Source organism: Colletotrichum fructicola, assembly GCF_000319635.2.
Source record: "Colletotrichum fructicola Nara gc5 chromosome Unknown KSG_Nara_v1_contig03, whole genome shotgun sequence".
Taxonomy (NCBI): Eukaryota; Fungi; Ascomycota; class Sordariomycetes; order Glomerellales; family Glomerellaceae; genus Colletotrichum; species Colletotrichum fructicola.
This window is the reverse complement of record NW_027094053.1, coordinates 1,120,481-1,147,289: the sequence shown is the minus strand read 5'-3', so window position 1 is coordinate 1,147,289 and position 26,809 is coordinate 1,120,481. Positions and strand designations below refer to the sequence as shown.

The window sequence follows — 26,809 nt, the reverse complement described above, 5'->3', positions numbered from 1 at the left end:
TGCCACGGCTGGCGGAGTGGTTACACTGGACAGGCCGCGATTCGATGGGCGAGGCATTACTGCGATGGACTTGCTGGCAAAGGCAGCTTTTTAGGAACATTGAATTTGGTTTTGCGGTGAGATGGGACGTTTTTACACATTTGCAGAGAATGAGGCGGAAATGGCTTGCAGGCGTATCTTGTTGCGATGAGACGAAGCGGTGAAGATACCGCCTAGATTTTGAGTGATTGTGCGTCTGTAGATCTGTGTGAGGTGAAGTTGCGGTGCGGTAGGCGCTCCTCTCTTGCGAGGATGCAATCTCACGAGGACGTCCTGCTTCCTGGACCGGGGTCTTTGGTGCAGTCCTCGTCTCTCACGTGCGTTGAAGAAAATGATTCCCGAGTCCTGCGGGTGGTTGGAAGTGGAACTGTCTGGTTTTTTCGTTTTATCTGCACATTTTCCAAGTTTTCGTGCAGTGAGGCGGGGTGTTTGCGGTTTGAAGGCGAATCATGGAGGTGAAGATGGATCTCACGATAGGGAGGGGTAAGGGCGGTGGTTGGCGTCTGCTTTTTTTCGCATCTGCAAGTGTTGACTCACTGGAGTGTAGAGAGCGGGGTTATCTGTCCAGTGTCGAAACAAACTGCATCAAATCTGCAGGCTTCCAGAGCATGTGAACGCCTGGGGGCACGAGAGGAAAAAACAATAGTCCAACGGGAGCACAGGGGGCGGGCGGTAGAGGCAGGCCAGGTACGGAGGAGGATGGATGGATCTAGAGCAGCGGTAGCGTCGTTTCTCGGCGGCTACGCGCATATGGGGTGATGTTTTGATTGATTCAGTTTTTTGGTGATGGGGGTGGTTGGTTGGGATTGTGTTCCACTTGAGAGCGAGTACGCATAAGAGATGGATATTGGAGGTAAGGTGTTAGGCAGGCTGTGGGAGTTCAGTGCATAGATGTACATTGCAGCTATGCATGAGATACCTTACCTATGTTAATAATGATTTGTCTACACTGAAAGAGAAACAGAAAGGCACATGCATTCGCCAATAGAGAGTCTACCGCGGCCGATGCTGCTGCTTGACCGGCGTCTCGGCTACGCGCAGGGAGTGAAGCAGCAGCACCACCACCACCGGCTGACTTGCCCCCCCTCCACCCTCACCCTATGAGCGGCGCGGGTCCCGGCGGTCCCTGCGCCAGAACGCTGGGAGAGGGGGTCAACCACTCACGGGGCGGGGCTTAGCTCGGCGAATGGGAGACGGAGGCGGGGGGTCGACGGGGGAGGTGCAGCGCGCTGGAGCCGTCTCTGTTTTTTAAGCATTCTTTTGGGGCCATTGGTAGCGTCTTCTTGAGTACCTAAATTCACGGCGGAATGATACATCGGACCATTGAGCAGAGAGTGTCTTGGTCGGCTTGTTGTGCATGGGCAGAGAGGCTAGGTGCCGCCAGGGGGTGTGAGTGTGCAGTTGGTGTCTTTTAAAGACGACACACATGACGCCTGTTTTCGCGTGTAGCACCGCATCGTCGGCCTTCTTTCGTTGCCTCTCTCTGCGTGTGGAAGTGTTCAGCTGTTGCCCCCTTTTCTGGGTCCTCCCAAGGGGTAAATAATTCGGATTGTCCCCCTTTCGAGCATCCTCTTCGCGTACAAGCTGAGCCTCGATTGCGGAGTCTTCGCCCCAGCGGCAGATCGCCAGACGTTCCCATCCCGCCCGCCCGCCGGTTCTCGCATACCGACCGCAACAGCATTCATCCCGGCACCGGGCCTCACACTACACGCTGCTCTGACCGAACGCCGCTCACCGAATCGTCCGGAGGTGGAAGGCGCAGTCCAGGTGGATTCTATTTCCGTGTAACGGACCAGCAGTGACGACATTTTACTTTTTTGGCTTGTGCTCTCCCACGAGGCGGACGTTTCGGGTTTTGCACTTTGCATTTGCGCGCCTTTCAGCTGGCCTTGGATGACAAGTCAGCTGCGCCGAGCGAGCTTTTCGTCTGGTCTTTGCTTCTGAGAGGCCGACGGGGAGTTTGCTGGTTCTGCCTTGGCCTGGTCTGCGCTTTTGGCACGCAAGACCGAGGCACGAGACACGAGGACAGAAGGGCGGGTTTGCCTTATTTACGCCGCCTTGTCGTTTCCTTTGGACAAGCGGTCTGCTGAGGGTGTGCTTTCTTGGCGTCTAGAAGCTTGTTCTCGAAGGAAACAAATAGGCAACGCTCCCCCTCGGAGAGTTTTGAGTTCGAAAGGCTTGGGTTTTCATGCCAAGATTCATGTTCGTTGACGGGAAACGTTGACACGCTCCATGTAACCGAAAATGGGCTTCTTCGACCGCAAAAAGATCCGCAAGGCCGAGCCGGCCCCGGTCCCGGTGAACCACCCGCCGCTGTCACGATACGCGACTTCGACCACCCAGACGCCCCAATACTGGCATCCACCACCACCATACCCAAACCAACAGTACCCCGTCCAACACCCTCAACACCAACAGCCCATCCGCCACCCCCCAAACCGGCAGTACCAGCAGCCCATCGTGGTGAACCAGCACTACTACATCACGCCGCCATCCTCCGCGCCGCGCCCGGGCTCAACCGTACCCTCATCATGCCCCGCCGGCCTCGACAAGTTCACCGGCCCCGTGGCGACCATCGCCAAGGACTTCGCCTCGCCGCAGTTCTTCGACGAGCCGAACTTCCACCCGCACGCGACGCAGCTGATCAACTCCACCGCGGCGTGCGTCGACCAGATCGCGGGGTGCTTCAACGACGTCATGACCATGATTGACGGGGGCAAGCTGTCTGGGCATGAGAAGGCGCTGTTTACGTACCAGCAGCAGCCGGCCCCGAGCGAGCAGCAGCAGGTTGTGCCGTACGAGGGCAAGAGGAGCGGTGGGAAGTCGAGTAGTAGCGGCAAGAAGAAGAAGGAGAGCCATTCGAAGGGGCAGGGCGTGGCGGAGAGTGTCGCGAGCGGGACCTACTTTTCTAAAGTGGACATGTACGCCAACGCGAGGCTGCCCCTGAACCTCCCCCCTCTCCGACTGTAAGTCTCAACCCCTTCCTCACTACACACACGAGGTCACTAACAACCCCAGATACATGCCCACCTGGCCGCTCCTCTGCATGGCCGCCCAATACGCCGAGCGCGTCTACGAGACCCCCAAAGGCGCCGAGCGCGACACCCACGTCAACGCGGACTGGAAGCACGGCACCAAGGCCATGGTGATCAAGTCCGTCCCCATGGACCACATGAACACCATCGTCTTCGCGATCCGCGGCTCCGCGACCTTCATGGACTGGGCCGTCAACCTCAACACGGCGCACGCCTCGCCCACGAACTTCCTCGACGACCCGGGGAACTTCTGCCACGCGGGCTTCCTGACCGTCGCGCGGCGCATGGTGAAACCCGTCGCGGCGAGGTTGCGCCAGCTGCTCGAGGAGGACCCCGCGCGCAGCGGGTACTCGTTGCTGATCACGGGGCACTCGGCGGGCGGGGCGGTGGCGAGCTTGCTGTATGCGCACATGCTGGCGACGAGCAAGGCGGCGCAGAGCGAGTTGAATGTGCTGACGGGGTGTTTTAAACGGGTGCATTGTGTGACGTTTGGGACGCCGCCGGTGAGCTTGTTGCCGCTGAAGAGGCCGGAGAGGGCTGAGTTGAGGAAGAGTTTGTTTTTGACGTTTGTGAATGAGGGGGATCCGATTGCGAGGGCGGATAAGGCGTATGTGAAGTCGTTGTTTGAGTTGTTGGCGTCGCCGGCGCCGAGTTTGGGGAAGCAGAGGGGTGGGGAGGACAGGGATAGGGATAGGGATAGAGAGAGGAAGGGGAGGGGGGTTGTGGCGAAGGCGAGCAAGATTTCGTTGAGGGGAAAGGAGAGCAGTGCGGTTGTGAAGGAGGAGAGGAGGACGAAGAAGCCTGTGTGGGAGTTGCCTGCTTGCACGCTGAGTTCGCCGGGGCGGATTGTGGTGTTGAGGAGCGGGGATAAGAGGGAGAGGATCAAGGACCGGAAGACTGTCGAAGAGAGGTTGAATGAGGGGGTCGTGGCGCAGACTGTGACTGATGAGGAGCTCAGGGGTGTAATTTGGGGAGATCCGGTTTGTCATGTCATGAAGCTGTACTCGGGCAGGATTGAGATTCTGGCTGTTGGAGCTGTTACGGGCAGGCACGGATGAGGAGGAGGATAGGGGCTGGCGTTTGGGCATGTTGATACCTTTGATTTCGGCGGAGATTTTAACGAAACCTTATGACTTATGATGAGAATAACACTATACCAACAACAACAGACATTCTTCAACTACAAGCCTTTCCCGGCAGAAGACAGACGCGTCCCTAGCTCCAAATCCAAATTTTCACACCATCCCGGCAATGATTCGAATGTGCCCTCTTCGTAATATTTTCAATCTGTGTACCTAGTAGTCAGAATGGCATACGGTGGATGATCATCGAGTAGGAGGAAAGCACGGGCGACTAAACATCCGACTTCTGGGAATCTCGTTCCAACTTTATGACTACATACTTGCGGGGACCAAAGTTACATAAACATCCAAGCATATAGGGGGGAGGGTCTGATTTGCAGAATGCAAACAAAATAACTCCGTTTCACTTAAGCAACCTCTTCAAGCAACTTAAGCACGAACTCGCCTAACTGCGTCAGTGAAGTCAAACTAGCCCAGAAAGACGAAGTGCTCGATGTCTTCTGGGCCTGTAACTGCAAAATACGCGAGTCCAGGTAAGCTTTCTCCGAAGCGCTCGATAGTTTCTGCTGCTCTTGCAGCCTCTGCATCTCCTGCGTCAGTCTGTCCATCTCGGCTTTCCACTTCAGACCCATAGCCTCTACCTCCATCTTCTCCTTCTCCAAACTCGCAACCTTGGCTGAGTTTTGGCTAGCACCAGCCTTCTCGTCTTTCAGTTGGGCCATGACTTTGTTAAAGTCCTCCATCACCTGATCCATACGAGTCCTGGTCGCATCCTGCTCCAACTGAGACTGCTTCTCCAGAAGTTGGATTCTGTCGTTCAGCGTTTTCTTCTCCCGTTCCATGCGTATATACTGGTCGGTGAACTCCTGCTCTTGTCGGCGGCGTCCCTCTCGATTCTCAGCTCGCAGTGCTGCCTGTTTATCCATCAGCTCCCTCACGAATGCCTTCTTTTCTGCTTCCTTCTTCTCGAGAACCTGTCGAAGGACCTCGTTCTGCTCGAGCCGTGCCTTCTCCTGCCTTTCGACCCAGCTTTCAATCTCCTTTTCAAACTCGGCACGCAGATCTGCCAACCCGTGGTTGAGAGCTACACCGGCCGTGGTATGCACAACATCGAGGCCTTGCTCCACCATCTCTTTCTGTACTTGCAGCACAACAGGAGGCAGACCAGCAACTTCCCAGAGTAGGTCAATGGCGGATTGCTGCGTGTTGTTGAAACGCAGAATCTGCGAGCCCTTGCTTTTCATCTCACCCCATAAAATAGGGCTTTTTGAGAAGCTCCCGCTCTCTCTTGTCTTCCGTATCGGTGTCTTTCAGCTCATCCCAGAACGTTGTCACGAGAAAGACATTGCTGAAGAAGTTATACCAACACAGGTAACGAAACATGTCGAAGTCCCGCTGAATCCCGTTGCTGAAATTCTCATCCTTGATACAACAGAGATAAACGATCCCACTCAGCTTATCTAAGAAACCGAGACCGTTACACGCTGGAAGGCAAGATATTCTCGATTGCTGTGGATAGCAAAGGGAGAAATGATGTTCCTCTCTAGGGTCCGACATGGATGTACGCAGCCCACATCGATGGATTGCCTTCATCACGGACAGCATAGTCCAGCCCTCTACCCTTTTCTTGTCCCTCCGCGCGGGTTTTGCTTCGAAGGAGTCTTGCGGCGTTGTGAACCCCAAGTGCTACAGACTCATCAGTCCACCCACGTTCCTGCATTGTCCTGTAGACCTCTGCGGCTGCTTCAGCCGAGCATTCATCGTCGATCCTCCACAGCGACCCAACCACATGCGGGAACCCAGATAACTGGCAAGCACTAACCAGATGAATTGACTCATCTTGGAGCTTCTCTGCCTGGTTCTCGCCAGTGGAACATGCTGAGAGATAGGCCAGCCAAGGGGACTTGTCAAAAAGCCTCAGTGAGGTAAGGCTCTCAACAGTCAGTGGATCATCAACCCAGTCGGTGAGAAGCAAGCAGCTCTTTGAGGGATCTAGGGGATCCGTGTTACCGTGGCCCGCAAAGTGAAATATAGTACATGCGCTGATGTGGCGTAACACAGTTTCTTTACCTGGTTGACTCAACAAGCTGGTCGCAACACTTGTATGCAGAAGACTGTCTAGCATCTGTATCTCCTCCTCAGCAAAATCTAGGTCGCTAGGGCTGAAACCGGCGTTGGGGGGAGTAGTTCGCATCGAGACGAGGCAAGCCTCTTGAGAAGCATTGCGGCCAATCTTCAAAGTTGAACTCCGGCGAGATTGCAACAAGGCTTTAATAGAAGTGCTGTACGTACGAGGAAACCACACGGTCTAATACTGTATCGGAAGAACCCTCGTAGTGGTAACCCGCAGCATGGAATGGAAGTCGACTCAATGATCCAGTGAGGATCCAAAACAAACGCGGCAATTTGCCACCTTCGGGCCGTTTGGAAAAGCCCAGCCGTTCTAAAATGGGGAAGACGGCATTGTCCCAAAGTTTCTCCAATAAGGATGAAGAAATCTCCATAGCTCCATCGATATTAGTATCCGCCAAAAGTGGAAGTGGCAGCAGTTGTATGTCGTTAGGTGTGATCAAAAAGGCATCGCAGCGCCAGCGATTTGCGTTCAAAACAACAATGGGGCCCAAAGACGCAGCGTTAAGGAGATCTTGCACTTCGGGTGCAAGAAGGAAGTTCTCGAATCCAGTCTTGGTGCGAATCTCTTCAATGACTTCTGTGAAAGATTTGTCAAGCTCACGGCGCCGCAGAGCCTGCATTTCCCATAAATATACGTTATCGTTAGATATCTGGATCATTTCCGAACTGAGAGGTGTATCCAATTCGTCTCGGAGGGACTGAAATCTTTCTGCCAAGTCAGGATGGTTTTGCTCCAATTCGGCGACCTCAGTACGAGTTTCCAACAGAAGAGAGGCCATCACGCCACGTCCCAGTTCCAGAAGTCTCAAACATTCCTCTGGAGGACTTCCTGTATTGAGAGCCGCAGCTGCAGCCAGGGAAGCTATACCAGAGACATCTGCAAGCATGTGCTGCTGATCTGTGCTTTTTAGAGCTCGAGGACTCAGTGCTGGCACTATGTTGATTGCGCTCCGTAATATCTCGTTTGCTTCTTCCCATCTTGACTGAGTGCCGAAGAGTTCAGCGGCATCTAGGGCTAGAAGTATGCGAAGTGATGGAGAAGAGTTCTCGCATTTCCAACCCTGAATGCAAGAGGAGAGATGACTTTCAAAGTCATCCGCAGAGCGTGTGCGAAGGAAACGGATATAGTAGTAGTGGGAGAGGTTACTGAATACATTGATGCGATCATTGTGATCCTCTGGAATTGTTCTGACTGCTATGTTTAGCATTTTGAAAGCCAAGTCAAGATCAGCCATTGACGTGCTTATTTGGAATCGCCGTAGTAGGATTCTACCCAGATTGTTGAAGTGCAAAGAATGATCGGGATGGTCGTCTGGTGTAAGATCGATTGCTTTGGTCATTGACGTAATGCCTCGGTCGAGGTCTTCAACTGAGCCAGTTTCATGACATCTTGTATCGAGCCTTGAGCCTAAATTCAACAAGAATCTTGCATGATTTGGATGTCCTTCAGGGACGTCCTCAATCGCTTCGTCTAAGGCGTCGATGGCACCATCTATGCCATCGGCCAATTTCGTGCGCTTGTACCGCATACCCAAGCAGAAAGAAAGGTTACTCAGCAAGATTGTTCGGCTGAAGTGATCTTTGGGTGCCAGGTTTAGCGCAGCTCGCAAAGATAAAACAGCACGATCAATATCGGCCATAGAGCCTGTTCGTTCATGCCGGAAGCTGAGCTGGGCTGCAAGATTGTCCAACACGATGATATTGTTGAAATGATATTCTGGCGTTTTTGCCACAGACTTGCTAGCTGCCTCGATGGCCTTGTTAATGTCCTCTAAGATACCAGAGCGCTGGAATAGTCGTCCATAGCAACGCCCAAGGTTGCAGAGCAGTAGAGCTTCTACTAGATGGTTTTGGGGAGCAGCTTCGATGCCCTCATTAACTACCTCGATGGCGTGCATGATATCTTCCATTGCATATGTGCGCTCAAATCGGAGGCGGATATGAACTCCTAAGCTGTTCAGCCGATTGGAACGCTGGGGGTGATTGCAAGCCGTGCTGCTCACGGACCGCTCCGCAGCGTGAATAGCTCGATGTATATCGTCAATTGAGCCAGTTGTCTCGAACCGCGCAACTAACCGATTTCACAGATTGATCAGCCACCCCGCGTACTTGGGGTGAATTTCAGATATGCCTCTAATTGCTTCGTCCGTAAGTTCGATGGACCGATCGATGTCGTGCATGTTGCTTTTGTACCGAAGACGCTCAGACAGCCATCGAGCAAGGCTGTTCAGCCGACCGCCGCGACTAGGGTCAGTTTTGGGGGTAATGTCGGTTGCCATCTCCAAGTACTCGATAGCCTGGTCAAGCTCCTCTGCTCTCATGCTATAGGCGAACCTTCTTCCAAGAAAATTGCCGAGATTATTCAACACCAGACCACGGTCGATACGAGCCTCAACATGGAACTCAGCCGGTGCAGTGTGAACAACCATTTCGTATATCTTGATGGCGTCATAAAGATCGTCCATGGAACTGGAGCCAGTATATTCATGTCGTATTCCGAGGCCGGCGGCAAAGTCAAGCAACCAATGGATTTGTAGAGGATGGCCCTTGGGAGTGTTCTCCACCACAAGTTTCATTAACTTAACCCCCAGATCCAGAGTTTGAAAACATCCAGTGGTGTTAAATCGTTCCAGAAGCCACATGCCCATATTTCCAAGTTGGTCTGAGTGATGTGGATCATCTTGTAGGGTTGCTTCAACAGCCTGGTGGCCAATACTGAGGAGTCCTTGACGTAGATGAGTTGAGCAGGCCGAATGACTGCCTCCACGCTTAGATTGAATGATGGGTTCATTGTCATCAATCTGTAAACTCATTTGAGGTGTGCGTAGTGGTTCATCGACGGAGCTGCCACAGATCACTTCAACCTCCATCTTCCAAACTGTGTTCACCCAACCTGAATATTGGGCCAGAGGAAAGATCCCGATCTTGAAGCCTTCCGCATCTGCTAGAGATTCTAGCCAGGCCTGAACAGAGCTATCATTGTCATCTTCCGAGGCAGGCAATCCAATGATCCAGTCGTTTTTATGGCATTGAATGGTGCTCAGAGCACGTGCATTCCTCTGAAACTCGAATAACTCATTGTCAGGGCTTTCATAGACTCCCTCTACTTCCTGGATTGCTCCAAAAGCAAACCAGGTATGCGAGTTGATGAATCGGTTCTCCGGATTGGAAGAATTACTGGCATATCCTGTTATCCCGAAGAGCAGTTATTAGGAAAGTTATCCTTTTCATAGTAATGCCATGAGCATGCGCTTTTGGGAATGCATACCTTGGTCGTGGGACCAGACTTTCACGATCAGTCTCCGAAGGCCACCAGAGAGTTTGAAAACAAGATAGGGGCGCTTTGGCGTATGCTGATCATAGTGAGCGATGCCGACTTGGGAGAAATGTGCTGACATCTTGTGTTAACCGCGGACTCTTGGAATATTAAACGAAGTGTTAGAGCCAATCGACGTGACCATCGAGATGCAGTAGTATGTCAGCGCAGAAGAACTGAATTATGGTAATGGTGTGAAATGTCAAGCTTTTATTTGATTAGAAGTTACGCTGACTCAACTATGGGCGCGAACGTGGTTGTCTGTAGCTAGCTGGCACGGTGGCCAACCTCCATCATGCGCATGCGCATCTATCAATGTGTTCACCAATAGGGTGGCCGACGACTGACCTTCAAACCTGATCCTATGTGATTACCGTATGACGCCATCCAAAGATACTACACTAATAAGGCCATGCCATGTAAGCATGGGATCGGACTTCCACACCCCCTCTCAGATCTCTTGATGATGGTCTTCCTATTGGCCATTGACCACATCAAAATCACTCCGACGCCATATTCACATCGAAAATAACATGCACATAAGCTTGGGCTAGAGCCACACTGACAAGGATGAGGAGGAAAAAATGTGTGTAGTGTATTCTCATGCCATAGGACGAATCGTTAGGCAGAACGAGGGGTAGAAGGGAGTCAGCTGCCTAGTAGGCAACCGGCCGCCTTAACTCTTATTCTTCTTGGCATGGATGTCAACGTTGGTCTTTAGTTGGCGAAAAAAGGCAGCAGAAGAAATGGGCAATCTTGTCAACTTCTCATCAGCGTCAACTAGATCAGCCGCCGTCGTCATTTTCCCTTCTGGTTTTCTCGAGCTATTTTATAAAATTGATGTATGATGGGCACTGTTGGAGCGAAGCGCGCCCTCCTGATTGGTAGCCCGGTACACGGTCTGCGTGGAACTGGAAATGACCTCATTACAATGACAAATATCCTCAAAAGCCGCGGCTTCCAGACGGACAACGAGATCTATGTTAAAAGGCTATTCGGTCAGGATGCCAGTCGCCAGAAGATTCTGGACGCTTGGGAAGACCTTATCCACGATACCTCATACGACGATACCGTTGTCATCTACTACTCTGGCCATGGAGTTTGCGTGGAATCTGACTTGGCGAATGTAACCTCAAGGTCACCAACCAAGATTCAGTTCATCGTACCGTACGACTTTGACTGCAGCCTCCAGACATGGAGAGGTATTTCCGACGGAGAACTCTCTCTCTTGCTTCGAAAGACGACCGCCAAGACGACAAATGTTACATACATCCTCGACTGCTGCCACTCTGCTCGTCTTGGTCGCAAGCTCGGCGACGTTCACTTTGAACCAAAGGCTTTCGGTCTGGACAGATCTTTGCACTCGGATCTTGCCAAAATTCAAGACAAGTTAAGGCCGGATGGCCAGCTAGCAGAAGATGACTTGGATACCAATCCTTATGCGGTGCGCATAGCAGCCGCAGCTACTGATGAAACTGCATGGGAATATCACAAAGATGGACATGAATACATGGGTCTCTTGACCAAAAGCCTTGAGAAAGCAATTACGAAGCCCGGGGATAACCGATCTTGGAGAGATGTTATGCTCGAAGTTGCTGTACTAGTAGAACAGGATTATCCAGGAGGAAATCAGCACCCAAGATCAGCAGGGCCCGACAACCGAAGGCCCTTCTCCCTCTCGACCAACGCTACTGGAGCACTCCTCACAACTTTATGGGATGATGAATACACGACGGTGCGCGGAGGCCGAGTCAATGGAGTCCACGAGGGAGACGTTTTTACGATCACACCTTTCGGGTCCCATTGCAAAACTGGAAACGAAATTCTCACAGGAACTGTCACGCAAGTCAACGCCTTTGCGGCGGTTTTAAGTCCAACACCGAAGCCTTCGGTATTCGGATGTATGAAAGAGTCTATGGCGGGTCATGCATGCAGTGCTACAACAAAGCCTTAGTCGTTGGCCAGTTCTCCTGCCACGAGACTTTCAAAGTCATCCTAGGATTATTTCCCTATTGGATAAGTCCTTGTTTCTCAGGCGATGCGCGGAGAAAGAACGGCCCTTCCTTAGCCTCCAACATGACCGGAATCAAATCATCCTACATGACGAACTAGGCTCACAACTGGCCGCCGAACGTCTCGTCAGCGAGACTGATCTGGAACACGTGTTCAGTAGGGTGTTATATCACGCCAAAGAATACGTTCAAGCACAGAATATTCTTTCCCTCCGGCCAGGTGTAGACGATGAGGCTTTCGGTGACAGTATGGAGATAGAGCTGGGGCTCGAGAGCAATGGAAAAAAGACTATCCTTACACGTCGAAGTGACTCGTAAGTCAAAAAGACCCGCTCCTACCTTGGTTTGGCATGGTTTGTTGATGAATCAATAGGTTGCCAGCAGCGATGATTGACAGACCTCCTCTCTCTCTCAAAGAGAACGACCGACTGTACATCTCGATCAAAAACACGGGCACAAACAAGATCTTCGTGAACTCACTCAGCGTAGATGCCGCTGGGAAGACTACGTTGGTAACCAAAGCATGGGAGAGGGGAATTGGTCTGACACCAGCACGCTCTCATACCCTTGCAGTCAAGACGCTTCCTTTGCGAGGCATTCCAATGCGGTGGCCAAAGTCTATTCCTAGAGATGGGCATATCGAAGAACGGCTCGTGTTTGTGATCACAAATGAGGAGATCGACCTGAGGGATCTTGATGCATCTTTGAAGGGCTACGTTCGGCGCGGCGCGGACGACGCGGCAGCCCGAGACAGCGGTATCCTCCAATACGACGTAGAACATGTGCGATATAATCTCCGACAATCGTCATCGACTTAATTCTTAGAGGTACGTCTGGAAACTCAAAACAGGCGGAACTTTGGCCGTTGTCATGTTATACCTTGTTTGATCCAAGCTCCTTGCATGTTTGTGTATGAATCCTGTCACTTTTCACCACCTTACTAGAGATCAACTTCACGATTTGTGTGACTTTGCTGTTAGGTTCGTCCTCACAAGAGATGAGCGAGATTTACCGCGTACCTACTTACTGAGACGCCCATACTGTGCAAGCCTGCGCCCCTAGTGACCTTAAGAAATCTGACAGATTCCATCGCCACTGGACTCACCGCGAGCAATTTGACGTTGTCTTCAATTCTTGACATAACTCCAGTGTGTCTGATATCCAGCTCGCGACCCCTGCCTGTTCGTTTGAAGTCAAACGTCGCTGTCACACAAACTAGAGACTGGTGGGTCGTCCGAAGAGGAGCCTCAACATCAATGAGCCGCAAAAGACTGGAAAGATTAGTTTGAGCTCATTTGTGCTTCAATGATTTCAGCTCATTAATGAATCGAACATCAGATAACATTTGGTTTCTACGTATGAAAAACTCGTCGTGCACAAGTTGCCTTATATGCAAGCCCCCATGAACAGTCTACAGACGTCGAGGCGCGCTACTTGCCCATGGAAAGACCGCCATAATGCTGCATTTGACTCGGCAGTTGGGTATTACGAAGCGGTGCCTCAGTTCAAAACCGTTGCGTAAGTGCCCAGGGACGCCTGGTCTGCATTATGGTCAAGCTCAATGATCCGTGCGGTCTGCGGGCAGACCGGTGGAACGTGTGCGAGCCGTATCCCTGCTCACTTGATCTTGCGTTTCATCAAGCGGCTTGCGACATTGATATAAGACGACAGCCAACCTCACAAAACTTTGCTATTGCTTCCGATCTACATACATCCTTCAGCGAAGCGCAGTTTTCCTCCAAATATCGACCCGATGCATCAATCTACCGTCGCCCTCCTGGTGAGCAACGCCCTGGTGGCTTGGGCTGCGACTCCCTCAGGCTTTCAACCTGCGTCCAATGTCGACCTGATTGTGGCCTATGGAGACCAGTCGGCTCTCAACGGCGTGGATCTGGCGAAGAGCCGTAAGTGCTAGGGAACCACAAGACACCAGAAAGACTCGGACTAACCGGAACAGTCACACAACAGGAGCCTACGTTCGGTACGACCGAGCCGTTGACCGGAAAGAGCTATGCCATCATCATGGTTGACGTCGATATTCCGACCAACAACCCCCCGCAGACCGGCACCTTCCTGCACTGGGCCCAGACAGATCTTACTCCCGTCGCCCAGACGACAACAGTCAAGCTGAACGACGGCGAACGCACCATCCACACTCTGACGACCAACTCGGCTGCGATTGCGGACTATAAGGGCCCCGCGCCACCAGCGAGGGTTCCCCTGACGCATCGCTATATCGAGATTCTGGTCGACACCAGCGACATCACGGCAGAGGGGACCGCGGCGCTGCAGACCCTGTCGACACGAGGAGGCGTTCAGGTCAACGACGTGCTCACTCAGGCGGGACTGGCGAACAAGGTGGTGGCTGGCAACTTCTTTACCGTGACCAACCCCGGACCTGCGGCGAACGCTGCGAACTCGAGAAAGAGCAACAGCAGTACCACCGCTCCCACCGGAGGTGTAACCCCGTCAGCGAGGCCCACAAACATTTCCATGGGACAGAAGTCAACAGGGTTCTCCACCACGACGGTCTTGAGCGCGGCCGCTGCCGGTCTCCTTGCCCTCTTCGCCAGCTCGTTCTGAGCGCACAGGTTGGGTCGGTGGACACGATGTGTTGGGCTGGAGGAATTTTCTGACGCCGGTATCGCCAGATGAGAACGCGCGGCGCGCGTGCTGCATGTTGTTTCTGAGCGCCGTATATCGTCTCAGGTAATTCATAATACAAGCCAAGTTTCATCTGATTGTCGAGTGCGTGCCCCCTGTTTCACAACGGCGATGACACCGAGAGGCACGGACCGCCGAAGTGGGGCCGGCAACGGCGAACGGTAGACGGACATCGTCCGAGTTCGCGCCGAAAATGGTAGCTACCTGACTTGGGGAGTGTAAATTGTCCTTGCATTAGTTGCTGAATTTGTTCTTAGCAGCTGCCCGTTTACAGCTTCATTTTGTTCTACACCGTTTTCCTTTTGCTTTCTTATTCGGGTCTGCAACTCCATTCTTCCTTGTGATGTTGAATGCGATGAAAGTCCGTGGAGAAACAACGAGCCTTTCCAAGTCGATGATGTTGTATCTGCGTTCATCCTCTCGATGGGAGGTGACAACCATGGTCATGCACGTGTCTCATTCGCCAGTTCAATAGGGAGGATTATCATCTAATGATTCATTTTTTCTGTCCTCGATGTGCCTGTGCTGATTATGACCCCGTATCTGAAATATCAAATGTGAATAACATGACTGTATGTTGGAGACAATCATGAACTCGGTATGAGCTTAATCGAGGCCGAGTGAATATTCGATACATAAGTACGCCATTCAATATGTTGCATTAGCTGCAGCAAATGACTACAATCATTATTATCCTTGAGAAGTATCTGATTGCCCAGAAGCATAGGTAGGCCGAATTACGTGGGGAACTTGACTGGCTGGCGATTTCCATAGTCTAACAACAGCAAAATATGTCAACTTTCCACCTAGGGGCATTGGGTGGAATCCGTGAGTGAGAAGTTGTCGAGCAAGAAATCGGCGACAGCGGGGTTGGCGGTGTCGGCGCAAGAAATCGCAACTTGAAAGGCCGGGTTGGCGTTGTAGCCCGAATCTGGAGTGTAAATCTGGTCCGACAGTTGGTACTCACCTGCGGGCGTGTTGCCCACTGTGATGGTATTTCCCACTGAATATGTCCCAGACATTTGTAGTCTCAACTGACAGTTGCCGTATGCTCCGGTCTGTGTCAAAATACCCAGCCCGTAGTAAAACATTAGGCGGTAGGGCCTGCCGACTGTTAAGCCGACAAGAACCTGCGCAATAAATCCAGATTGAACGCCGGAGTAGAATGGAGTAAACCTATGTCAGGAGGCAAAATGATGAGTATTTTGAAGAACAAGTGGAGTTGACCCAGAAAGCACCCACGCATATTTATTGCCGTCCTGCGGGTGGTCGTACACACCGACAACGCCGGTCTCAATGGTTGTTCGATAAAGAATCCAGGGGTTCGCACCGTCTTCAAAGCTAGGATTCTGAACAAGGTTTACTGGGACGCAAGATGAACTGCTCGATGTGCTTGACGATGTAGTTCCCGTAGAACTTGTGGAAGTCACCGTAGACGTTATGGAGCTTGGCGATGTGCTGCTTGACGATGAAGTGCGCGATGACGACGAAACCGATGATGAGGTGCTTGACGGGGTAGCACTTGTAGAACTTGCGAACGTGAACGTAGAAGACGAGAGGCTTGACGATGAGCTGCTTGAAGATGAGGTGCTCGCTGATGATGTTCTTGATGACGAGGTGCTCAATGACGAAGTGCTTGAAGATAGCGTGCTTAATGATGATGTGCTTGACGATGAGGGGCTCGACAATGATGAACCCGACGATGACGTGCTTGAAGAAGATGTGCTTAGAGATGTGATGCTCCACAGTGTAGTGCTCGTCGACGTGCTGAATGATGCGGTGCTCGAAGAGGGGGCACCTGACGATGTGAATGTTACGCTCGGCAGTGTGGGCGAGGTGCTTGCCAAAGTCGCGCTGGACAGCGTGCTGCCTTGTGCCGTGGTCCTGAACGTCCTCGATGTGGATGGTACCAGGTCGCTAGTTAGAGACAGCCGCGAGGGTTCAATGCTTGAAAGTGTGGTGTTTGAGAAGTTAAACCTGGAAGAAGTTCTGCTTGAGGCGGCTGTGGGGTCATTTGATGGCGTGGGTATGCTGATGGGTATCGATAACGTATATGCATAGCGAGTCGCCCATCATAGCGAGCCGCCCACTTTTCCTTAATTCTACACTCTTCACCTTCACAACAACCTTCCTCTACGTACGACCATGAGTTCTTCTTCAAATGAAAGTCGCATTATCCTTGCAATTGAAGCTATTAAAAAGGACCCAAAACTATCCGTTCGAAAAGCAGCTTCTATCTATAAGGTCCCGAGAACTACACTTCGCGACCGACGCGCTGGACTTCTACCACGACGCGAAACTCGTACGAATTCAATGAAGATGACTCAGGTGGAAGAAACTGTGATTCTTGAACGAGTTATTGACCTGATCGATCGAGGATTTCCACCGCGACTTGACGACGTACGAGATATGGCCGATTGTCTCCTTGACGAACGTGACGCGACGCGTGTCGGACCGCGATGGGCAGAGAACTTCGTACGACGCCAACCACAACTAAAGACGCGTTTTCGACGTAGAATCGACTATCAGAGGGCATTGGCTGAAGATCCTGCAATTGTGCAGGCCTGGTTTGCCCTCGTACGAAACACAATCGCGAAGTACGGAATACACGATGACGATGTCTACAATTTTGATGAGACGGGCTTCTTGATGGGAATGCTGTCGCACGCAAAGGTTATTACAACCTCTGACCGCCGTGGAAGGCCTCGTACGAAGCAGCCTGGCAATCGCGAATGGGTTTCTGTCATTCAGGGCGTATGTGCAGATGGCTGGGCGCTGCCTCCATACGTCATTGTTAAGGGCAAATATCACCTACTCTCATGGTATACCAATGGCCAATTCCCACCCGAATGGCGCGTCCACCCTAGCGAAAATGGATGGACTACAAATGAGATTGGCCTAGATTGGCTAAAACATTTTGAAAAGTGCACAAAGTCTCGCACGAAGGGTGTTAAACGGCTCCTAATCCTTGATGGCCACAACAGCCACAAATCCACCAAGTTTGACGATTACTGCAAGGAACATGGCATTATTGCTCTTTGCATGCCTCCGCATTCATCGCACGAGCTTCAGCCTCTTGATGTTGGCTGTTTTAGTCCGCTGAAGGCTTCATATGGCAAGGAAATCGAGAAGATGATGCGGATGCAGATTACGCACATTACTAAGGATGATTTCTTTCCTGCCTTCAAGGCAGCCTTTTTTACTTCAATAAGCAAAGAAAACGTACAAGCTGGTTTTAGACAGGCTGGCCTTGTACCATTCGACCCAGAAGCAGTTCTTTCCCGCCTGGATTTCAAGCCAAAGACGCCAACACCATCCAACTCATGCCCAAGCAGCCAGGGCTCCTGGGACCCAAAGACACCAACCACAGCACATGACGCCGTACGAAGCTCTGCTTCACTTAAGAAAAGAATCACTAGTCATCAAGATAGCTCACCAACTCATTTGTACGAGGTTGTTGATTTGCAAGCTAAAGGTATTAGCAAGTTAGCACACAAACTAGCTCTTGTTGAAGCCGAGTGCCGCGGGCTTCGTACGGCAAATGAGATACTAAGTAAGCGCCGGAGAGCTAAGAAAACCCAACTACGTCTTGGAGGGTCACTTAATACAGCTGAAGCTGAGGCAATACGGGTAGAAAAGGGGGTTGTTGATGCTGGAGGCGAAAACATGCGTCAAGAGGGTGCTCGTACGGAGGGGGGTGAATCGCGCGGGCGGCGATGTGGTAACTGCGGAAAGACTGGACATAATGTACGAACATGTCAGGTAGTTTGGGAGACCTCTGAAGAAGAGGCTGATGAGTAGTTTCAATTGATTTCGTACGATGTGGCTTAATTGACTTACACAAATGGCTGGAGGGTAGTGAAAGGTGGGCGGCTCGCTATGATGGGCGACTCGCTATGCATATACGTTAATCTTGAAGACGTTGAGAGGACTGAAGAACCTGGGGTATCAAGAGTCACTGATCCCGAAATACTTGTGGTAATCGCCACAGAAGCAGTGATGCTACTTGGATTGACCGAGATTCTAGGGGTTGTGGGTGCGCCTGAGCTGACTACCGCCGAAGGAGTCGACACAACATTGGAAGGAGCGAGGATGGTGTTACTGCTACTGCTTGTTGTGGATGTCACCAGAGCCAACACGAACTCGAATTGAAGGTCGTTCGGAATCGATTGGGTACCCACCAGTGCGACCGCAGCGCAAATGGCGGCCAAAACCCTGTGAGAACCCATTTGAGAGAACTGATCGAGCAAATGCGCCGGCCAAGGAAGTACTTGGCGGCCTTCCGAAGCAGCTGTATTTAGTATTCGAAGACTTCGTACGTTGAATCATGCGTCGCTAAGGAGCCAATCCCTGATGTTTGGGATGATCGATTATGCCTGCCGGCAGTGGAACATAGATCAGGGCTGAAATGATGCCTGCAGCAATCGTTCGGTTGTTTACATGCCAAAGACAGCGGCAGGAATCTGTCACACGCGGGATACCTCTGAGCAGGCGTTTCCTCCCTCAGAGATTTAAGACATGGCGGGGCTTCGACAGGCTGAGCTGAACGGCTCCATTCCTCGCTTTCCCAATCAACATGATAATCAGTGTAAGAAAAGAATGTTACGTTATATCTCTCTACTGTGCGCTCATATTTTCACAAGGACGCCCCTGAAAAAGACAAATAGATTTCTACGCTGAGGACGTCTCGTTCGGTCCTCGACGCAGCAATAAATCCTGGCCTCGGCCCGCTCTTGAGAACTTTCGGTCACTCTAGTGCTGGAGCATTAGGTCCGTGGATGTCTTTTGCGGCATGATGCTACTTCAGAGTGGAAGCGTAAGTTAAAAAGGCTCAATTAGCTCGCAAACTTGTGAAGGCACAATGACAAGTCCATTATTGTCGTGAACCCCGGATGAGGGGAATGCGCCTCTCAAAACTTTTGTCATCCTAGAATCTCCCTACTAAGAAGCAACTGATTACTATCCTCAAAAACACAGGCTCAATGCGTCCCAGGAACGGACGAAAGCAACTTCATGACGAACAGGGACAGATCACTGAGTAACATATTAATCATTGCCGGCGGCAACGTTTGCATCGAAACCTAGTTTCGAGATGACTCCAAGAAAAACAGGCATCCGAAAGACCAAGATCCAGTGGGAATCTCTGGGGATGATGAACTCTCTACAATTGCCTCTTTTCACGCCGTGATGCCAAGGCAAAGGGTGGCTCGAAGCAAACAACAGCAAATCGAGGGCTTTTTGTCCCTACCTGATAACGCCTAAACAGCACATTCGTTCCATATAGATAGATCTGGTGTCGCAACATTGTCCACGCTTGGTAATTGAAACCTGCCTATCAGAGCCACTTGCTATCACCCAGGAGAAGCAGCATGGCGCCGTGGTGGGCTGCATGAGCATGTCTTGGCCCATTGGATGCGAGTGGGCTGCTGTATGTCATGAGCGGGGGTAGGGTTAATTGGGAAAGATCAGTGCGTGTTTTATTACGGACAGAGAATCTTGGAGTAGAATATTAAGGTAGGCTGCATGCAATCGCTGCTCCGCGGCTTAGCTGAGGATTCAACTGGATCCACGTCAACTGAGACACACAGAAAGGGCAGGGCGAAAGTGACTGTCATGTTACGACCAAACTTCCAGCTCAAGACTTCCAAGGTTCCATGCACGGAAAAAGCAGCATATGCGGGTGCGGGGTAAGGTAGCCAGGCATGTAGTACGAGTGGGTAGGCATGCGTCTTATTCAAGTGGGTACGTCTGTGATTGGGGCTGGTGATTAGGAAAAAAGAAAACGAGGAAAGAGAAAAGGGCAAGTGGCAGACACGGGAAACCGATAGACATATCCTCGGGCGCTTTTCATACCTCCGCAATTCTTACGCCGGGCCGCCGGTGTCTCATCGCTTGGTGGGCAATGCTCAACATTTTGGTATTAATGAGAGAGTAATTAAAACAATTTACTCATCGAAAAGTCATGGAAATAAGAGATCTACGGCAAGAAAAGATGTGAATCTTTTTGGGCATCCACTATATAGCTTGGTGATACTTTATGTGCTTCTACTAGATCTCAGGAGCCGGGAACATGTACATGTTGAAAGGCGTCGAGATGACCATCGAGTGCCAGTATCCTCACCAATATTAGTCATTCATCGTGTGGGTTTCAACGAGAAGTCTGAGGTCTTTTGACACCCCTCATGGCAAAGTCTGGTACACTATGATCACCACAAAGTAGCCCCAAAGTGACTCGAAGGTTGGGGATGACCGTCCCTCGACTTAAAGCTGTCAAAAGGTTTGCGTCTGCGCATTGAATGAAGCGACATATGAACAATTACGAGAACAATCTGATAGGAACAGTATTCAAGAGTAATCTGATGGTGTTGCAAGTCTGTATTTAGCCGAAGACGACTTATCTGCCGCACTCTCATTGCTCTACAGCCTCGTCGTATTTGCATCCGTCCTCCTTTGCATATGCAACACCACCGAACCCCCACACGGTCTGCAGTGAGACTGAATGGCCTTCCTATGACCTTCAACTCCCGTCCCCCTCTACAACTTCTGGGCCAGGTCAGGCCATGACAACGCTTGCATAAGACCTGGAGGTATTCGAGGGGAGCAGCCGGCATGAGGTCGCTCGGCTGAGGTGACACATGCAGGTTACTATTGCTTCTTGGCTGATGCGAGCCCCGCGAAATAACAGATCCGAGATTACCACCCTAGAGACATGCAGAATCTAGACCTTGATCACCCATAGGTTTTCCCGTTCATGTCCTGACTTGCAGAAGGACCACATTGCAATGCCCAGAAGTTGACTAGAGACTGTCACGGAAGACCTTAGGTAGAACTTGAAAAGCTGCTCTCCCCACCCCAAAAATTGAACTGCGCGAGGTAAAAGGCTAAGTCTTCTATGCGATTCTTCTCAGATCCCAGCTATATTACACTACCGACTTTCCAATCCACTACCTATTTTGATTCTGCCTTCGCTGCTATGACCTCCGACGCCGCGAGCAAGCTTGGGGCGGACATCGTTGGCTGGACTCCGGGTCCTGAGACGCGAGGCACACTCTCTTTGGTGTGGAGTTGTGTCATCACCATCTTCGCCTGCACTTGGACGGTGTTACACCTGAACGTTCCTGGGAGAGATGAGAAGCCATTGGCGATAGCCCTACGAAAGGCCAAATGGATGGCTATCAACATGTTCTTTCCCGAATTCATCTTCTCCAAAGCCGTCTGTGACCTGAGGCTTGCACTCGATGAGCTACGAGACTTCGAGGAAAATCTACTATCGTTGAAGAAAAGCAGCGACTGGTACGTCGAAATCGGCTCAAATACGAACAAAAAAGACCATGTGTGGACCTGGGTGTTCGAGTATCCATCCGTCTGGCTATACCGCATCTTGCTTGTTAGGCTTCCGAGACGTTTCCTGGAAAGAAACACCGATTCTCCATGTACAAAAACGCTTGATTCATTGGCGGACAGTCTTTGTCGATGGACGACAAAATTTGAGCCGTGGCGACGAAGACTTCATCCATTGATGGGAGAACTTGATTGCGGGATACAACAGCTTAACCAGGGGATACAGAAGATTGATGCTCTGCTCAGTCTTCGACTAGACCCATCAGAGTCTACAAGCACGGAAAACATACAAAAGAGTCCTAGAAGACGGAAAGTCCCTGTTCGCTGGCGCACCATCCAGACGTGGACTATTGTGCATTCATACTACGCTCAAATGGGTGGCCTTTTGCATCCGTCCCCCACCAAACCCTACCAAGGCTCGGCAAAGGACCAGTCTTACGACCCTATTTATTACTGCCTCACAGGATCCAAACTTACCTCACGATATCGTTGGAACTTGAACCAGCCACCCCCCCTGGACAACTTGATTCTGAGAGATAGGGATGTCAAGGACAAGAGTAAGGCAGACTGGCTGTTGAAGACCATCGCCGTTTTCCAGATTGCTTGGCTTATCCTTGGCGTGACCATTCGTGGTATCATAGGCTTACCTATTACCCAACTCGAGATCGCCACAGTCTCGTTTGCTGTCATGGCCATGCTTACCTACGCAGCCAACTGGTGGAAGCCTAAGGACATTTCTCAGCCGACTATTCTACAAAAGTTCCGAGGACGTTCTGAAGTAGAAGTTCAATCCGGAAGCCAAACGCAATCATTCATGCGTTGGATTTGGTCTCCCGCCAAGGCCGCAGACGAGGCGAGAATAGTTCAAGATGTCTCTCGAGTTCCGAACGATGTGGTATCGATGGAAGGCCACGCACCATACATGATTGTTCTAATGACCTTCTCGTCGCTCGCATTTGGTGCCTTGCACTGTCTAGCTTGGAACTTCGAATTTCCCTCACGGACTGAGCTTCTCGCTTGGAGAGTCGCAAGCCTTGTTGCGGCAGTCCTACCCGCCACGACACTAGGTATCAGTTTACTTCTGATATACCTTATTACCGATCATGTGGAGTTGATTCTGCTGGAGCAGTTTCTCGCTAAACTTGAGCCGCTGCTGGAATCGAATCCATATTGGTTGCAGCGTTCGAGCGTCGAGAACCCGGACCGCAAGCCCGAAAATGTTACGACTCCTATGCATACTCCAGAAACGTCTCAGAATGGTTACGAACCTCAAACGGAAGAAGAGTCCAATCAACAAGATAATCAACAAACTGGAAACTCCACGGAATATTGGCAATTTTACAGAGCGATCAAAGAGTTTCGAAGGCTTTGGGGGCAAGCTCAAGAAATGAGACCCGACCGAAAGTCAACTGCATCTCGCGCCGACATACTGCGCTATTCTTGGTTCGCAAGTGCTAAAAGGTTGAAGGATTGCTCGCATTCTCATGTGGTCCGCCAATACGAAGATTTCATTCGAGCCAAAGACGAAACATCGATGCGGTATGTGTACCGTCTTCCTTCTGACATCGAACGAATTGGCCAGGCACACGACGAAGTGATGGGGAATTACGAAAAGTCGGTTTCCCTTCGAAAGGCTTTGAAGCCATTGCCACAAGCTTTGGTTGTCTGCAGTGGTGTCATATATGCAGTCGCCCGCTTGACCACTCTCGTCTTGATGTTTACTTGCCTCAGACAAACACCGGTTGGCGTTTACCAGGTGACTCCGTGGATCAAATTTCTGCCTAACATCTCATAGTCGGAACTGAAGTCTTTGGTCGCCACTGCAATCGCACCAACCTTTTGGAAATTCAGATGGGAAGGAGACGAGGAACTCGCTTCAACAAGAATCAGGGAAGCCAGGGACACATAAGACTGGACCAATGTTACCTACAATTTTCAATGAAAGTATCAGACTAATGAAATCCATGCAGCTCCACTACGTAGGTACGCAGTGACCGATTGCATTGTGTTTTGTTCAGAAAGGTGCAGTGACTTTGCCAAAGGCAGCAGTCCCACAAGTAAACTCACCTTTCTTTCACCTCAACTCACCTTTCTTTCACCTCAACTCACCTTTCTTTCACCTCAACTCACCTCACCTTTGTCCTCCCGCCCATCCAGGTGCCACCCCATCAACCCTCTCGGTCTCACCACGCCCACACGTTCCTTCCTTCCTTTATAGTCAAGGTAGCCGTCCGATTCTCTCGTCCTGGCAGGCCGCATCCGTAATTCCAGAGGCCGTCTTTAGCCCAGCGGCAAGTCAAAGTGAGGGTAGAAACCAACCTTCGGGTGAGTTTCATAGGTTCGAATCTCCCTTGGGACTCTGCACCCCAAGCGAGATTGTTCCGAACTTTTGCTCTTTTTGTCAACTTTTGTTCGCTGAATTGACTGGTTACTTTTTTTTTCTTTTAAAAAATGTCTGAAGGGGTTTTGTGGTTTTTGGTTGCACCTGCTCGCGATGATTTGCTACATTTGAATTTAGGACTTTTGCCTGGTGACCTTAACTGGTGAATTTCTATTAAAAAGAGACTGAGGCGATTCTGTGGTTTCCGGTTGCGCCTGTTCTGGTTTGCCATGAAGTTGGAAATGTGATCTTCGTGGAATTAAAAATATTTAAGGAAGCGTTTTTGTTACATCCGATCGTACATGCAGACGTTAATAAGCCCGAGAAAGAATCGCTTCCCTGCGTCTAGTAATCATCCTCATCCTGCTCGTCGCCAGATTCGCCCTCCTCAGCCATGTTCATGAACATGCCGCTCTCCTCATCCTCGTCCTCTTCTTCATCCTCCTCGTCGTCGGTATCGTCAACGCCAATAGTGCCTTCCGTCTCAGGTTCCGACTCGGATTCGATGGGGTTCTTGCGACGATGAGCCATGAGCTTCTCGGCAAGCGACATCTTCTTTGGCGGCGCATCCTCCTCCGAGCTTTCCTCTTCTTCAGACTCGTCGGATATCGGGTTTTGTTGGCGGTTGCGTTGGAGCTTCTCAGCGAGCGAAAGCGGCTTCTTTGCTCTTGACGGTTCGTCTTCCTCGTCTGACTCAGCCTTGGCCTTGTCATTCCCAACTTCAGCGCCACCATCGTCTTCATCTTCTTCCTCGTCGTCCGATGGTAGTACCCGAGCGCGTCGCCCAACCGGTCGCGCAGGCCTTTCCCCCTCGTCCTCCTCATCTTCATCCTCATCGTCGGATACGACCACACGTCGGCGCCGGGTTGTGCTCTGGGCAGGCTGTTCCTCCTCGTCGTCTTCATCGTCAATCTCGGAATCGATCTGGATGAATTCACGTTGTCGCCTTCTGGCTGGAGGTTGCGAATCTTGTCCCTCGGTCTCTTCCTCCTCATCATCGTCATCCAGTACCACCAAAGGCCTACCGCCTCGCCCACGCGGGCGGTCTCCCGCAGCCTCCGGCTCGGGACTTGAAAATTGTGCCGCTGAAGCATCGCCGTCGACCAGCATGCTGCCGCCGTCCTCGTCTCTCAGCGGAGAGAACCCGCCAAAGTCAGAAGCGCCACCATCCTCATCGTCTTCGCTTTCCTGGCTGCCGTCGATCTCAAGGTCATCCACGTCCGGGTCCTCATTTACAGACTCTTCATCGATGGTGGCGTCGTCGATACCGTCGCTCTCGTACTCATTCTGATCCGAGTCGTCTTCTTCCGAGGATTCCCCTACTTCGTCGCCTTCTTCATCTTCATTGGGGTCGTACTCGCGTGCATCGCCGTGCTTTGTCAAAAATGCGGGAAACCTGTCCGCGGCGTCCCAACCGAAGCATGTCATTCGCCAGTACTTGATATCGCAGAGCTGCTCAAACATGACATCCCACTCCCCGACAGTCTCGGCTTCGAGATCAAGGTCTCCTTCCAGGATCGTCTCCCGGAGTTCGTCGCCGAGTTCGTCCAACCCGTCCATGGCCGCAAACTGCTCAGATGCGTGTTTCGCGGCAAATTCCGGGTGCTTGTCGACATCAGGCCAGCAGTACACAAAGTGCAGGTCTTCGCCAATCCGGCACTCTCGCTGTAGCTGCTGGAGCTCGTAACGGTGAATCTTGTCCGAAGCGCACCATCGCAGCTTCTTTGGGGGACGTCCCTCATTGTGCCACTCGAATTTGTAAAAGTTGATCACCTCGGGAAAGGATGCGAGAGTCTGCATCTCCTTTAGTTGGAGGAAGTCGATGTCTGCAGCGAGGTGGAGGACGTTTTCTGAAAATCCTGGGATGACGGCGTTGTGAGCCCACTCCTTCCTGTGGCCGTTGATGTGCACAATGTCGCGCTCCTTGTTGAAGTGCACGATCCGGCGACCTTCGCGAATGGCTAGCGTGTCTGGGAATGCCTTGAGCGCGATCTCGCGACTTTCCTGGTGAAGACCTAGCATCGCGTCCACCGCCCGGATCTGGTTATCCAGGGTCGCGCTTTCCCAAATGACATCTTGCGTCGGCGAACAGACCATCTGGAAAGAAAGAACGCGCGGTGACCGATCAAGATCAGGACAGAAGTACTGCCAGATGCGATGGCGCAACTCGATAGGTAGCTTCTTGAACTGGGTAAAAACGACCTTGGGTTGCGTCTTGCGGCTGCTGCCTGCGCCGAGGATGTCGTCGTAGTCTGATTCCTCATCAGATGAGTCGTCGCTGGACTCGGAGTCGCTGTCGCCTGATTCGGAAGCCTCGACGTCGAGGAAGCCGGTGCCCTGGTCTTCGACCTCAGAGTCGACGGAGTTTTCCGAGTCGGAGGCATCGTTCTGCACGAGGCCGACGCCCTCGGTGGCGGATTCGTCTGATGAGTCTGTCATTTTTTGTGGGTGCTCTGATGAAAAATGAAGGCCTTCGTCGTTTGTTGAAAGGTTTTTGGTTGGGCTGGCTTGTCGTCCGGGTGAGACGCGGTTTGGTCGTTGGCGCCGGGCGCCAAGTGGAAATTTGTCACGCGCTGACAGTGCCAGAACACGTGACCCTGATGGCTTTTTTCTCTCCCTTGCTGGCCCCACAACTGGCACCGGCCGGCTACATTCTCTCAGTGCATTCATAGGCTCACTCACTCAATTTGCCCGAAAGCACATTCATGAGATTCTTCAATGCATCGTTTGTAACTCATGCAATACTCATGCAATACTCATGCTGATCCGAAGAAATTTGCACCAATGAGGCCAAAAGGCAGCATATC

The 26,809-nt window shown here is 51.5% G+C and overlaps 8 protein-coding genes across 8 annotated transcripts; 4 read left to right on the top strand and 4 right to left on the bottom strand.

The window, feature by feature from the left end:
• Positions 1 to 2,283: 2,283 nt before the first annotated feature.
• On the top strand, positions 2,284 to 4,132 carry CGGC5_v005115 (uncharacterized protein; the record flags this gene model as incomplete). Its single annotated transcript, XM_032032208.1, has 2 exons — positions 2,284 to 3,005; positions 3,058 to 4,132. The coding sequence occupies 2 exons, from the start codon at positions 2,284 to 2,286 to the stop codon at positions 4,130 to 4,132; spliced, it is 1,797 nt and encodes a 598-aa protein (XP_031892950.1).
• Positions 4,133 to 4,563: 431 nt separating this feature from the next.
• CGGC5_v005114 (uncharacterized protein) lies at positions 4,564 to 5,400 on the bottom strand (the record flags this gene model as incomplete). Its single annotated transcript, XM_032032196.1, has 1 exon — positions 4,564 to 5,400. One exon carries the CDS (start codon positions 5,398 to 5,400, stop codon positions 4,564 to 4,566), a length of 837 nt encoding a protein of 278 aa, XP_031893322.1.
• A 2,970-nt stretch (positions 5,401 to 8,370) lies between these two features.
• On the bottom strand, positions 8,371 to 8,865 carry CGGC5_v005113 (uncharacterized protein; the record flags this gene model as incomplete). Its single annotated transcript, XM_032032185.2, has 1 exon — positions 8,371 to 8,865. One exon carries the CDS (start codon positions 8,863 to 8,865, stop codon positions 8,371 to 8,373), a length of 495 nt encoding a protein of 164 aa, XP_031893321.2.
• A 1,671-nt stretch (positions 8,866 to 10,536) lies between these two features.
• Positions 10,537 to 11,559, top strand: CGGC5_v005112 (uncharacterized protein; the record flags this gene model as incomplete). Its single annotated transcript, XM_032032172.2, has 1 exon — positions 10,537 to 11,559. One exon carries the CDS (start codon positions 10,537 to 10,539, stop codon positions 11,557 to 11,559), a length of 1,023 nt encoding a protein of 340 aa, XP_031893315.2.
• A 1,811-nt stretch (positions 11,560 to 13,370) lies between these two features.
• Positions 13,371 to 14,200, top strand: FT (Protein FLOWERING LOCUS T; the record flags this gene model as incomplete). Its single annotated transcript, XM_032032161.1, has 2 exons — positions 13,371 to 13,521; positions 13,575 to 14,200. The coding sequence occupies 2 exons, from the start codon at positions 13,371 to 13,373 to the stop codon at positions 14,198 to 14,200; spliced, it is 777 nt and encodes a 258-aa protein (XP_031893314.1).
• Positions 14,201 to 15,087: 887 nt separating this feature from the next.
• On the bottom strand, positions 15,088 to 16,428 carry CGGC5_v005110 (uncharacterized protein; the record flags this gene model as incomplete). Its single annotated transcript, XM_066151394.1, has 5 exons — positions 15,088 to 15,266; positions 15,321 to 15,457; positions 15,524 to 15,614; positions 15,646 to 16,198; positions 16,423 to 16,428. The coding sequence occupies 5 exons, from the start codon at positions 16,426 to 16,428 to the stop codon at positions 15,088 to 15,090; spliced, it is 966 nt and encodes a 321-aa protein (XP_066008924.1).
• A 4,826-nt stretch (positions 16,429 to 21,254) lies between these two features.
• On the top strand, positions 21,255 to 23,417 carry CGGC5_v005109 (uncharacterized protein; the record flags this gene model as incomplete). The annotated part of the gene is made up of 2 exons (XM_032032139.1): positions 21,255 to 21,668; positions 21,849 to 23,417. 2 exons carry the CDS (start codon positions 21,255 to 21,257, stop codon positions 23,415 to 23,417), a joined length of 1,983 nt encoding a protein of 660 aa, XP_031893312.1.
• A 930-nt stretch (positions 23,418 to 24,347) lies between these two features.
• On the bottom strand, positions 24,348 to 26,441 carry CGGC5_v005108 (uncharacterized protein; the record flags this gene model as incomplete). The annotated part of the gene is made up of 1 exon (XM_032032127.1): positions 24,348 to 26,441. The coding sequence occupies one exon, from the start codon at positions 26,439 to 26,441 to the stop codon at positions 24,348 to 24,350; it is 2,094 nt and encodes a 697-aa protein (XP_031893319.1).
• Positions 26,442 to 26,809: the final 368 nt, after the last annotated feature.